Source organism: Pleurodeles waltl, chromosome 6 (genome assembly GCF_031143425.1).
Source record: "Pleurodeles waltl isolate 20211129_DDA chromosome 6, aPleWal1.hap1.20221129, whole genome shotgun sequence".
NCBI lineage: Eukaryota > Metazoa > Chordata > Amphibia > Caudata > Salamandridae > Pleurodeles > Pleurodeles waltl.
The window spans coordinates 937,872,230-937,887,026 of record NC_090445.1 but is presented as its reverse complement, the minus strand read 5'-3'; the positions used below and the strand labels follow the sequence as shown (position 1 = coordinate 937,887,026).

Here is a 14,797-nt window from a genome sequence, read left to right as displayed (position 1 = left end):
AGACGTGGATTGAAGGGCACAACAAGGTTTTAGTGCAAAGAAATGCTCACTTTCTAAAAGTGGCATTTCTAGAATAGTAATATTAAATCCGACTTCACCAGTCAGCAGGATTTTATATTACCATTCTGGCCATACTAAATATGACCTTCCTGCTCCTTTCAGATCAGCAGCTGCCACTTCAACAATGTATGAGAGCAGCCCCAATGTTAGCCTATGAAGGGAGCAGGCCTCACAGTAGTGTAAAAACGAATTTAGGAGTTTTACACTACCAGGACATATAACCACACAAGTACATGTCCTGCCTTTTACCCACACAGCACCCTGCTCTAGGGGTTACCTAGGGCACACATTAGGGGTGACTTATGTATAGAAAAAGGGGAGTTCTAGGCTTGGCAAGTACCTTTAAATGCCAAGTCGAAGTGGCAGTGAAACTGCACACACAGGCCTTGCAATGGCAGGCCTGAGACAAGGTTAAGGGGCTACTGAGGTGGGTGGCACAACCAGTGCTGCAGGCCCACTAGTAGCATTTAATCTACCTGCCCTAGGCACATGTAGTGCACTCTACCAGGGACTTACAAGTAAATTAAATAGTCAATCATGGATAAACCAATCAGTAGCACAATTTACACAGAGAGCATATGCACTTTAGCACTGGTTAGCAGTGGTAAAGTGCCCAGAGGTCAAAAGCCAACAACAACAGGTCAGAAACAAATAGGAGGAAGGAGGCAAAAAGTTTGGGGATGTCCCTGTCAAAAAGCCAGGTCCAACACTTTAGATGGGCCTAATCCTACCTTGTTAATACACGTCACCCCTAGGTTAGGCCCTAAACAGGGCAGGCTGCAGCGTATTTAAAAAGTTAGACATGTATGTTTAAGTTTTACAAGTCCTGGTAGTGAAAAACTATAAATTTGTTTTTCACTATTGTGAGGTCTACTTCTCCCATAATATTCCAATAGGATAACCTCGGGTTACATTATTACATTTAATATGTGATTGATTAGGAACAGGTATAAATATCATGGTTGTTCACAAATAAATTGTAACTTTGGATTTTAAGCCACAACTCTGAAAATGCCTTTTTTTTGTTTTTAGAGCGGTGGCATTTTCTTGTCCTAACCATTTGATGTCTGCAGCTTGCATCACATGACTGAGATTAGCATGGCAATTGTCATTTGTGTATTCCTCCCAGAAAGTGAGACAAAGGGAGACTAAGGGGGTCATTCCGACCCCGGCGGGCGGCGGGCACCGCCCGCCGGGCGGAAACCGCCCAAACACCGCCCTGCGGTCAAATGACCGCGGGGACCATTACAACTTTCCCGTTGGGCCGGCGGGCGATCTTCAAAAGATCGCCCGCCGGCCCAGCGGGAAAGCCCCTGCAAAGAGGAAGCCGGCTCCGAATGGAGCCGGCGGATTTGCAGGGGTGCGACGGGTGCAGTGGCACCCGTCGCGATTTTCAGTGTCTGCTTTCATTATGGGGCCCTGTTAGGGGGCCCCTGCACTGCCCATGCCAGTGGAATGGGCAGTGCAGGGGCCCCCAGGGGCCCCACGACACTGTACACCGCCAGGAACAGGCTGGTGGGAAGGGGGTCGGAATCCCCATGGCGGCGCTGCATGCAGCGCCGCCATGGAGGATTCCCCCAGCCGGACCCGGCTTCACAGCCGCGGTCGGAATACCTGATGTAGCACCGCCAGCCTGTTGGCGGTGCTACATCCGGCCTCCACCCTGGCGGTCTATGACCGCCAGGGTCGTAATGAGGCCCTAAGTGTTGGGCACAGCTGTTCACTGCCCCGCTTACATTTCAAAAGAGCTGCCTAAGCACCCTCAGAACTTCATACTGGCCTTTGTCACCCAAGAACTCTTGGAGACTGGGCAGGTAGGTAGGAAATTGCACAACCATCTGTGGGGAAGAAAACCCTAGACGTTTCTTCCACTTTAAAGTTGGCATCAGGTATAAAAACATGACCCTCAGACCCACTCTTCAGGTCACTTCTGGATCTGCAAAGGACCCCTAGAAGGAGTGTATTGCACTTCAGAGGACTGCCCTGCTGTCTGCAGCCTGCTTTGTACTTCAGAAGAGGACTGCCCTGCTGCCACCGTAGTAATTCACTGAGCATGAGACAAGCGGGTTCTGATCCACTCTTTCTGGCAGAAAATAAAGGAACTGTTGAGTGCCCAGGGATTATAGGCATGATACAGGTGACACACAAATGTGTGCAATGTTTTGGCAACCATTTGTGACATAGCAGATTGTGAAGTAAATTTTGGTCCCACGCAAAAAGTGGTCAAACAAATCACATGTTGAGCATGTGAAACTTCCAGGATGTAAGAGTAAAGGTTTCTGTTATGGGCTAGATTGTTGAGCTGTGCTATTATAACTATATTTCAGATTTATAAGTTAACAAGTTTAAAGAGCCTGCAAATGAGACATTGCATCATTGATTTTACGCTCGTACACTTGGCAGACAAAGACACGGAAGGTTCGTTTAATCAGTTTTTTTCAGTATACATTCTTATAATAACTGATGCGTCCATGCATTCTTTCAGAGATCACATGTAAATCAAAGATCTGATCTGTCATTTAAAACAACACTTAAACAAGTAAAGCAATTAGGAAAATATGCTTAAAATAACTATCCTTCTCTAACGCTAATGCCTAATAACTCACTAATAAAACTCCTCCGTTTCCAGGCTCCCATGTAGGCTTTGCTAGGTAATTCAAATTTCTTTGCCATTCGCTTGTACTTTTTAACAATTTGCTTTGCTTCGTCACGGAGTTTTGATGACATTTCTGTGGAACACAGAACTTTATAGTACATGGAGTGTTACGTTAAACCAGAGTCGCATATATCAACACAGTTATAATGGAGTTATTTGATATTGAGTCTAACAATCGATCATTATATAAGTTTATATTGGTTAAAACATGTAACCTTAAAAAAGCTATCACAATGACCATAAAATAGGAAAAATCGTTGTTATTCTGAAAATCAAAATCACATTTTATGAAAGTGCCACCCCACACCCTCTCCCAACTACAATACTGAGTGTATTAATTAACAACTTTTCCCCACATCAAGAATCGTTCCACAAAAATCCTCTTTTTTATCTTTCGTTAAAAGCAACGAAATTTGAAAAAAAAGCTTAATGGTGGGTTTCAAACTTAAATGTTTTCAACAATGGAGTAATACATATCCTTATCAGTGTAAAACATTAAACAGACATATTTGTTTGCAAAGAGACACCACGTAGGGTATAGGGTAACAGGCAGACGATTATGTGTTGAGTAAGACCAGATCTAAATGTACAGAGCAGGTGCCTTTTTTGATGATGTGAGGTGAACCTGTAGGTGACTGTTGCCAAGGTACCCAGAAATTTGATGGTGTGTTGGAATCCTGGGGATACACTGTGGTGGCAGTGGACCAGAACGGCCAGGGGAGTTCACCTGTCTAGCTAGTTACCAATAAACCAGATTGATTACAAATCTATAATCCATATCAGATAGGGCTCATTCCTAGCTTTCATTTCAAGACAAAACTTAACCAAAACATTTCAGCAGACTGGCAACACCTTATTGCCTTAAGCAGAAGTCTTCAGCTGGTGGAGCATTAGCCTTCATCACAGTTTTCAATTTGTTGACGGAGGGTACGCTATAATAAACACGATATGGTACAGACCCAAGTTCTCTCTATACATTTTGTTTGTCCTTATATGATTTTGGTGATATAGTAAATAAACCAAACCATAATCTTAAATAAATACGTTTCATCAATTAACGCATAGTTATTAAGAAACGTAGGCAACAGATGGGAAACACAAACCGTCTGATACAGTTGGAAGCTCTTAGCAAATATAGAAACATTTCACACGTGTATCAGTTTTGCCGGACTGAGACCCGGCGTAGTAGAATTTCACCAAACTGTTTCACAACTATCAGAATGGAAAATGGATGCACTCCGAAGGACGCCATAACACACTGTTTAGTTAAAATATTCCAGCAGATGCTCATTTCCATTGAGAAATGTCCCTTAAGAATCCGATCACCGCAAAAACAGAAGATCGCCGCTAATAAGGAAGGGCTTTGTGGTCTGTCCTGCCACCATATTTCCCCTCAGGTTGTTGCATGAAGTGACACCTGACGTACTGGCTTTTTTCAGCTAATCATGGTGATGATTATTCTATACTTGTCCAGGGGTTACACTGGGCTCTGTTAGCTAATACAGTGCTGCAAATGTAGTACACAATGGCCTGTCCATATTCAAGGTGTCAGTTGCCCGTACTACCTACCCACAGTACCTGTGTCGGAACTTTAGCAAGAAGAGGTCCAAATGGAGAAGGTTCCTAGACAAACCCCAATTGCTGTGACTGTGAAGTCACACTTCTCAGAGTAAGAAGCAGCCTGACATGGAAGATCACCGTTTCTTGCCAGCATAACTGCCTTTGATGCCACTTTAAAACCGTGGTTGAGGGTCACCTGCTTGCTTCCTTCACTGTTCATTTACCCTGTTGGCAACACCCCATCATTAGTGTTTTCAAGGTCCATGATATGCATATCCTACCCGAAAGCTCACAGATTTTGGTGGGAATCTCTACTATAATTTGCAAAAACATTAAAGGCAGGCAATCACGATTGCCTGGAAGACAAGATGCCTGCCATAGGTTAGATACCAATAGCCTACATCTGTGTTTCTGGCTGCAAGACATTATGGAGATCTTTAGCTTCGAGAAACTTATGGATTTGCTGCACTGCATCCAAAACTTTAACAGTGTTACGGGGCAATTCAACAAGAAGGCTTTCATGAAATCAATAAAATTTTAGGATTTTCAGGTAACTTTGACATTAGTGTTGCAGGAAAGATGGTTAAATAGTGCATGGTAGACATTTTCTGTTGGATTTAACTCTAGAGTTTTAAATGTTTTTGCGCTATTGTTCTTAATATCTAAAACCTTGTAGAAACCTATTAAATCATTCAAGTGGCATTATATGACTTTAGCTATCCATGTTTTCTTTCTAAGTATTGCTTCAAAATAAATAATTAAAAAAGTACACTGAGTGTGCTCGCACTGAGCTTACACAACCTGGACATTATTGACATTTACATTGGTAACCTGCTTGGGAGGTTGACTGCAAAAAATGGTCATATTGGTCTGGCTTGATAGCACAGCATGTGAGCATCACTAGAAAGGAGCTTTGCTCTGCCCACATGTTGGGAGCCAGGAGCACATGTTTGCACTGGGCAGAAGATGTGCACTTTCACAAAAAAAGGATTGCCCTAATGCAGCTGTAATAATTTTGTCTATTTATCCAGATGGCTGAGCTTGAACTTTCAGTGGCACACGTATGACACTGTACTGCTGTAAAAGTGTCTTAGACAACTAGATAATTTAGGATGTCATTAACTTACATTAATTTTTAGGTCTGGCTTGACAGTGCATCTGCAACCTGACCTTTTAATCTACACCAGTTTCATTTTACCGGTCTTTGCTTCCACACAAATACATATTATTTCCCATACTGTTTACTTGCAATGCTACCATACAACTTTTCTTTAAAGCCAGAACTATTGGCTTTGCAACTTTTTTGAATTTAAAATAGGAGTCAGACAGTGTACATGAGAAATACTATTTAAAACAAAGGCCCTGATTATGAATAAGGCCGTGAAAACCGCCTTGTTTATGCTGGCGGTCTTCTCCGTGACCGCCAGTGCCCCCGGAACCTCGCCGGTCGTATAATGAACATTCTTCTGGGCCGGCAGGCGGAAACATTGTTTCCGCCCGCCGGCTCAGAGGAATGCCTGGCCGCGACATTGACTGCGGCTCCATATGGAGCCGCCGCCAATGCCTCTGTGCGGCGGGTGCAGCTGCACACATCGCGCAGATCACTGCCCGTAAATCGGGCAGTGACCTGCGTGATAGGGCACTGCACAGGGGCGCCTGCACTGCCCATTCCAAATGCATGGGCAGTGCAGGGTCCCCCAGGGTGCCCCGGTGCACCCCTTCCACCAGACTTTCCCTAGCGGGGAAACCCGCCAGGGAAAGGCTGGAGGGTAAGGGATCATTATCCGAGGGGCAGCACCGCTGCCCTGTCGGATAATGATGCCGACCACCGCCAGGCTGCCTGACGGAGGCAGCCTGGCGGTGAGTGAGGGCCACCTATGGCGGCCTTCCATGGGTTCATTATGTGGCGGTGTGGGCTGCCATGCCGGCTGGCGGGATTACCCGCCACCGCCGGCAAGGCAGCCCACACCGCCGTGTTCATAATGACCGCCAAAGTGTCTGGATGTGCTCAACAATGCTGTCACTCTTCTATTCATCAATGCAGTCAGTCACTCTGAAGTAAGGGTGATAGTTTCCAGAAGCCACAATGTCACGACACACTGGAATATATGGTAGGCGAATGTTCTTGAGAAGCTGACATTTTCTCAGGAAGAAAAAACAAAAGGTACAAAAAAAACTCCTTACTGATGCAGTCTTTATGAGGTTAGAGAAAACCAGGAGTCCTGAATCAAGACGAAGGAGTCCCAACAATGAAGAATCAGGATCACCAAGTGGAGGGAGCGGCGAAAGATGTGAAGTGGCACAGCTTTATTGCACCACAACCTCCAAGCACACATAGGCATTTAAATAGTAAAGAAAACAGGAAAAGGAAATGACATCAAACACCACATGACAGGAAACGTAATGGACTGGGAAAGTTAGGAAGAACGCCAGGAAAGAACAGCCGCAATAGAAAGCGAAATAAAAGAGATCAAAAGCATGAAGTGGACCAGCTGCGAAGTCGGCTTAAAAGGCATCTGCAAACCCTCAGGTAGGTGATTTCTATTTTGGAGTTTAAGAGAGAAGGGGCAGTAGCCAGGAATCCAGCACTATGCGAGTAAACAGGCGCAGGCTAGAGAATCTCCCAGCACAATGACAGTTCTGTGTTTATTTAGCTCAAGGAAATGTGGCATGCCACAGAGTACCGTGTTTATCTGGCTCCCACTCAGATGGGTGGGAAGCTCCAAACATATCACCCACTTACGTATTCTTGCATTTGCTGACTCGCACATCCACACACACACACACACAAATCCTTAATCAAAAAAGGTACTTTTTAGTTATAGAGTTAAAAGTTGATTTCTGGTATTATAAAGAAAAAATAAATTGATAGCACTCACTTTGACCTGCTGTTTGAAATGATATGCAACACTGGCAGTTTGCTGCTTTGATTACCAATACTTACTGGACCCAGCGCTTCAGGTCCAGTCCAGGCAGCATTGCAAGGCCTTGATAATGAACTGAAAGCACAGTGTTTAAGTTGTTCTTCCGTCTCTCGCAAGCAGTGTCTTCAAAGGTCATGTCCAAGACATTTGCTATCTGCAGCTTCAAAGCCTAGGTGCAATCTTGGACGAAGTTGAGACTCCACAAGCGACTAACTAGAATGCTGGAGAACTTTATCAAGCAAGATTTGTTGGAATTACTCAATATGCAGCTGTTATGAATTCTGGGAGGTCTCCAATCGTAACTAAAGTTATGTAAGAAACCCCTAACAGACATGGCTCGTCAGAATACGAATTCTGCAGGTTGTTTCAAGGGCTGTTGCATAGATGTCACTTACGGATCGTTGCAGCTGAGACTCCTAGCTTGCACCTTGCAAACTCTGGCACTGCCTTGGCGACCCCTGGCCTCAGGTGGTAAAATCCGTGGCAAGAACAAAGGGTGGCTCTGCATTCTTTTGTCTGTTTTTCATTCTAATAGTAGTGATTCAGTACTAGTCTTATAAAAAAAAAATGAGAATACTTGGCTGGAATGGGGCCTTTGGTGGCAGCTGTGGTAAGCAAAAATGTTTTTAAATGTATATTGTGTGCGTGATTGCGAGTGACGGTGTGTTTATGTGAGAGCATGAGCATGTGTATGTATGCGTAAGAATGTGTGTGAGTGAAAGTCACTGACAGGTAATAACTGCGATTATGTGAGACTGAGGCCCAGATTTGCTATCCTTTGAAGCAAGACATTGCAGCACCAAAGTTCCCTTTCTGCCTTGTATCAAAGGGAAAGAGAAAAAAAGCACTATATCTAATAGGATATGGTACTTTTATTCTCTCCTTGCGTGCTGGTGCACTTTTGGCAGCCACAAACCAATGCACACAACCTTGCGCCACAGTGCAATTATATGTGCGCTCTCCGATGCATAGTGGTATACTGAAAGGGCTCCCTTTCAGTACTCAAACTATGCTTTGAGGCTTTCCCACTTTGTATGTGTGCTGTACAATGCAGCACACATGCAAAGTTAAAAAAAAGAAGAGAAATGAAGTACTTTTGTCCTCTTTATGTATGCCCTGAGGAGTTTTAAGATTTTGGTGCAAATTCCTGTCTGTCAATGTCGTAGACAGGGATTTGCATCAAAATCCTCTCATGGTTGCATGGGAACGCCCATGCACCACCAATGCAAGACTCCCTTGATGCACAATAACACAAAAGAGTGCAAAGTACAGGGAGTGCAGAATTATTAGGCAAATGAGTATTTTGACCACATCATCCTCTTTAGGCATGTTGTCTTACTCCAAGCTGTATAGGCTCGAAAGCCTACTACCAATTAAGCATATTAGGTGATGTGCATCTCTGTGATGAGAAGGGGTGTGGTATAATGACATCAACACCCTATATCAGGTGTGCATAATTATTAGGCAACTTCCTTTCCTTTGGCAAAATGGGTCAAAAGAAGGACTTGACAGGCTCAGAAAAGTCAAAAATAGTGAGATATCTTGCAGAGGGATGCAGCACTCTTAAAATTGCAAAGCTTCTGAAGCGTGATCATCGAACAATCAAGCGTTTCATTCAAAATAGTCAACAGGGTCGCAAGAAGCGTGTGGAAAAACCAAGGCGCAAACTAACTGCCCATGAACTGAGAAAAGTCAAGCGTGCAGCTGCCACTTGCCACCAGTTTGGCCATATTTCAGAGCTGCAACATCACTGGAGTGCCCAAAAGCACAAGGTGTGCAATACTCAGAGACATGGCCAAGGTAAGAAAGGCTGAAAGACGACCACCACTGAACAAGACACACAAGCTGAAACGTCAAGACTGGGCCAAGAAATATCTCAAGACTGATTTTTCTAAGGTTTTATGGACTGATGAAATGAGAGAGAGTCTTGATGGGCCAGATGGATGGGCCCATGGCTGGATTGGTAAAGGGCAGAGAGCTCCAGTCCGACTCAGACGCCAGCAAGGTGGAGGTGGAGTACTGGTTTGGGCTGGTATCATCAAAGATGAGCTTGTGGGGCCTTTTCGGGTTGAGGATGGAGTCAAGCTCAACTCCCAGTCCTACTGCCAGTTCCTGGAAGACACCTTCTTCAAGCAGTGGTACAGGAAGAAGTCTGCATCCTTCAAGAAAAACATGATTTTCATGCAGGACAATGCTCCATCACACGCGTCTAAGTACTCCACAGCGTGGCTGGCAAGAAAGGGTATAAAAGAAGGAAATCTAATGACATGGCCTCCTTGTTCACCTGATCTGAACCCCATTGAGAACCTGTGGTCCATCATCAAATGTGAGATTTACAAGGAGGGAAAACAGTACACCTCTCTGAACAGTGTCTGGGAGGCTGTGGTTGCTGCTGCACGCAATGTTGATGGTGAACAGATCAAAACACTGACAGAATCCATGGATGGCAGGCTTTTGAGTGTCCTTGCAAAGAAAGGTGGCTATATTGGTCACTGATTTGTTTTTGTTTTGTTTTTGAATGTCAGAAATGTATATTTGTGAATGTTGAGATGTTATATTGGTTTCACTGGTAATAATAAATAATTGAAATGGGTATATATTTTTTTTTGTTAAGTTGCCTAATAATTATGCACAGTAATAGTCACCTGCACACACATATATCCCCCTAACATAGCTAAAACTAAAAACAAACTAAAAACTACTTCCAAAAATATTCAGCTTTGATATTAATGAGTTTTTTGGGTTCATTGAGAACATGGTTGTTGTTCAATAATAAAATTAATCCTCAAAAATACAACTTGCCTAATAATTCTGCACTCCCTGTACAATTTTGTGTCAATTTGGGATACTGATTTGCGTTGGATAGTAAATCCCAACACTTTGCACCAGGTTTGCATCACAAAAGTCACATAAAACTTGCAGTTCCCATTGGTGGAATATACATATCTGACTGAGACTAAAAAATACAAATGTTACAGGGACGTTATAGTTGGGCTCAGATTTTACACGCACAAAACCATAGAAATTCGGCAGTTAGTGACCTGAGCTAACTATAACCTATGCCCCCGCAATGCACTGCTTAGGGCTCACATATTACACCACTTATAAGATGCTTAGTGATGACATCTCAAATGACATCACTGATTACATCAACCACAGAACCACTCTAACAACCACTCACACACCCATACAGCCACTCTCAAATGTGCACAACCACTCACACACCAACTCACACACTCATAGAACCACTCACAGACTCACACAGCCACTCACAGGCCCACTTACAGACCCATACAGCTTCTCACACACCCACAGACTCCTACAACTGCTCACTCACACACCCACACCCACTCACAGTCCCATACAACCACTCACACACCCACCGACGCCCACGGAACCACTCACACACCCATAGAACCACTTAAACACCCACTCACACATCCAACAGTGACTCAGCCACCTACTCACACACCCATACAACCTCTTGCACACCCATACAACCACTTACACATCCACTCACATACAAATACAACCACTCAGACAGCCAATCCTACACCCAGAAAACTACACAAACCCATTCACAGACCCATAAAGCCACTCACATACCCAGTGACAGACCTATACAGCCACGCACACACCCACTGATAAATCCATACAGCCACTCAGACACCCACTCACACACTGATACAGTCACACTGATACTCAGATAACATATGTTAGAAATAAGATCACTTATTAGTAGACAGAAAGAATAGTAATTTAACTTATACAGTATCTTAGTGTCTATCTTTAAGTCTCAGAAACATTTACAAAACACACTCAATGGATGATGTCATCAGTGATGTCATTTGAGATGTCATCAGCGATGTCTTCACTTATGACACTGACCATGTCATGAGCAATGTAATATGTGAGGTCATAAGCAGTGCATTGTGGAATCATAAGTTATCGTTAGCTCAGGTAACTATAACTTCCGAATTTCTATGCTTTTGTGCGTGTAAAATCTGAGCCTAAAAATAACCTCCAAGTAACCTTTGGTATTTTTAGTGAATTTCTAAGGTTTTTTTAAAGCTTTTTTCTGACTAGAATGTCCCTGTAATCTTTGGTTTAAGTGCATTTCTAAGGTTTTTAAAATTTTATTTCCTAACTATAACGTCCCTGTAACCTTTGTTTTTTGTGAATTTCTAAGATTTTTTTCAATTTTGTTTTCTAGCTGTAACCATTGAGAGTGGGTATGTGGGTGGCTGTGTAGGTGGGTGAGTGGGTGTGTGAGTGAGTGTATGGGTGTGTGAGTGGCTGTATGGGTCTGTGAGTGTGTGAGCGGCTGTATGGGTCTGTGAGTGTGTGAGGAGCTGTATGGGCTGGGTACTGGGTGTCTGAGTGGCTGTATGGGTCTGTGTGGATATGTCTATATGGGTGTCTGAGTGGCTGTTTTAGTGGTTTTGTGAGTGGACTTGTGAGTCGGTGAGTGGGTGTGTGAGTTACTGTATGGGTAGGTGTGTTCATGCCATATCAAATAAACCATGAAATATTAAAAAACTTCATGAGTAGCGAGTGCATTATGGTCCAAAAAAAGCCATCTCCATTGCCTGGTGATCTTGGCATTATGATTTGTTATCACAAAAAACCTCTGAGGCCACCATTGGACGATAATGAACAAGGTAGGTATCATTTCCTAATATAGAGAGGGAGTTAGAGAGAGGGGACAAAGAGAGAGAGTAAGAGGGGTGAGATAGAAGAGGAGAGACAAGACGGAGTCACAGATAGCTGAGGGGAGTGAGACAGAAGAGACAGTGAGGTGACAGAAAGGAAGATAAGGCGATGAAAGAGAATGAATTACAAACATGGGAGCGAGAACAGCAAAATGACAGCGTGCGTGACAAACAACATGAGACTATGTTGGACTTTTTGCCTTACGGGTCATCCCCAGTCTTTTTGCCTCCTGGTTTTTCTGACCTCTCGCTGTTGGCTCTAGGACTCTGAGCACTTTATCACTGCTGACCAGTGCTAAAGTGCAGGTGCTCTCCCATCTAAAGTCGGTATGATTGGCTTATACCTAATTGGCACATTTAATTTACCTATAAGTCCCTTATACAGTGGTATCTCTATACCCAGGGCCTGTAAATTAAATACTACTAGTGGGCCTGCAGCGCTGCTTGCGCCACCCACTGAAGTAGACTTTCAAAACCTGTCTCAGGCCTGCTAGCGCAGGGCCAGTGTGCGCAGTTTTCTGCCACAGGGACCCTGGCATCTAAAATTATTTGCCGGGCCCAGAACTCCCCTTTTACTACATGTAAGTCACCCCTAAGGTACGCCCTAGCTAGCCCTATGGGCAGGGTGCCATGTATGTAGAAAGGCAGGACATGTGCCATATTGCATGGCCTGTCCTGGTAGTGACAAACAGACTAACTTGGTGTCTCACTACTGTGAGTGCTGCCTTCTCATAGGATTGCATTAGAAATGCCCTGCCTTATGTGTAAAGGGTATTGTCTGATTTATGAGGGGTAGCGTAGGCGTGTTTGGTATGGTTGAGATGGTGATAATAAATACTGCTTACTGGTGTGGGTGTATTTTTTATTACTATCACAGAAATGCCACTTCTAGAAAGTGCACATTTATCTGTGCTTATGACTCTGGTGTTTTGCAGCTTGACTCCAATCCACGTCTGGGCAGAGTGACAGTTGGGGCTTTGTGCATACTTTTCAGACAGCCTGTACACAGGGAGGGTGGAGGTGTCACAGAGGTGCATCTGCATACTGAATAGTCTTCCTGGGCTGAGAGAAGGGAGAGGCGGGGCACACCTGCATTTGTAAAGACTGTGCCCTGGCCTCACACAATAGGGTCGTTAACCCCCCACTGATGTTTGGAGCCTGTGCTGAAAGGAGAGAGGGGGCACTCCCAGAACCAGTTGTAACTGGCTGGAACCTCCTCTCCCTACCATTGTAAAACACTGTAAGAACTGACTATGAGTACAGGGGAATTTCCCCCACAATTTGAACATTCTTGGAACTTGAAACTGGACACAGAACGCTGATGAATGGACTCACCAGGAAACCGCCTTGGACTGCTGCTGCTGTGCTGACCTGTGACCTGCCTGGTCACTAGGAGGAACTGCCACCATCTGCACCCCTTGTGCTGGCCTGTAGCTGGGCCCACCAGGCCTGTACCTTTTCCTTGCTTATTGTTCCCAGGGGCAGGGTGCTGTGGCCCCTGACCCCTGCACCGATCTTCTACAATGTTGCCTTAGCGCTTGGGAAAAGCGCTCTTTCTTATAACTGCTGCAGAAGATCACCGCCGCAGCCCGGGCCTCAGATTGGCCTTGGCGCTGTAAAAAACGCTTTATTGCTGCTCCTCGAATCACCGCCGCAGCCCGGGGAAGTTATTTTGGTAAAGCGCGAGTGTAGTGCGTTTACCGGTGCCCCCAGGGCACGAAGACAACCTTCTTTTCATCATCGGGAGCAAGCGTGCTCCTATTGGTGCCCCCGGGGCGAGGTCCGCTCCGTGGAGCACCCCCGGGGCACCGGCAGGCCCTACCTTGGCCCAGGATGTCATCGGGACTCCGAGGGAGAGGAGGGCGCCTCTCCCTCGTCTGCGGGAGTCCCGGAGGACTCTCCTGCAACTGCGGGCCGGGTGGCAGCCTCACCGGAGGCTCTCACGTGCCGCCGGCTCCCTTGTTGGCCCCCCTCTTGGGCCAGTGGTATTTTTGGGAGTCTCCCCCCGTGTGAGGGCCGGTAGAGGCCCGGGGAGACCCCAGGCGTTCGCGGGTCCCTGGAGGTGCCTGTTTTCAACCCAGAGGGGGTGCGTGGCGCCCCCTCCCCGTAAAGATTTCCCTGACCTGGGCCCCCTCGGGAGGACCGGTGGAGGCCTAGGGGCCCCCAGTGTTTACGCTCCCCAGAGGGGCCCGTTCCTGAACAAGCGGAGGTGCGTGTCGCCCTCCTCTGACCCCAGGAGATCAGGGAGGCCCCCGTTTTGCGCAGAGGAGCGCCGTGGGCCCATTGTTCGTTTTAGGCACTGGAAGTGCCTCTTCATCAAGACAGGTACTTTTAAAAGGACCAATATAACTATAATTGAAGTTCTTTCTAAAGACTTTGTTAATTGTGATATATTGCCTACCTGTTCTATGATGCTTTTACATTTATGTGCAAATGTTCCTTTTATGGGCATGACTTGCTAATATGTTTCCCTAACTTGCCATAGATTTTCTAATGTTCCTACTATGGGCGTTTTATGATATTCTTATGACAAGTGTTCTAATGTGATAACGTGTTTCCTGACTACTGCTTATGTTGCATTGTGTGTTATGTGTGACTACTGCTAGTTTGCAGAGTAACTAATGTGTAACGTTCTGACAACTGCTAAGGTAGCAGGATAGTATTGATATGTGATGTTTGGTCTGATAATTGCGTTGTGTACAATACAGTATATTTCCATATAATCTGGTGTCGTGTTTCCTTTGTGGTGGGGATATTGCATCACATGTGTTGTGTGTGTTGTGCAAACGCTTTACACATTGCCTCCGGGTTAAGCCTGACTGCTCGTGCCAAGCTACCAAGGGGGTGAGCAGGGGTTATCTTGGACGTGCAACTCCCTTGCCCTG

At 45.2% G+C, this 14,797-nt stretch overlaps 1 protein-coding gene across 8 annotated transcripts in view; it reads right to left on the bottom strand.

The window, feature by feature from the left end:
• Window positions 1-14,797, bottom strand: part of LRRC27 (leucine rich repeat containing 27) — a 463,960-nt gene that overhangs the window by 228,292 nt on the left and 220,871 nt on the right. For 5 of the 8 annotated variants that reach the window (XM_069239754.1, XM_069239755.1, XM_069239752.1 and 2 more), the window contains one exon: window positions 2,667-2,789. The exons of the other annotated variants lie outside the window; for them this stretch is intronic. In XM_069239754.1, coding sequence (XP_069095855.1) covers window positions 2,667-2,789 — 123 coding nt within the window. The remainder of the gene's footprint in view (window positions 1-2,666; window positions 2,790-14,797) is intronic. 8 annotated transcript variants of the gene reach the window in all.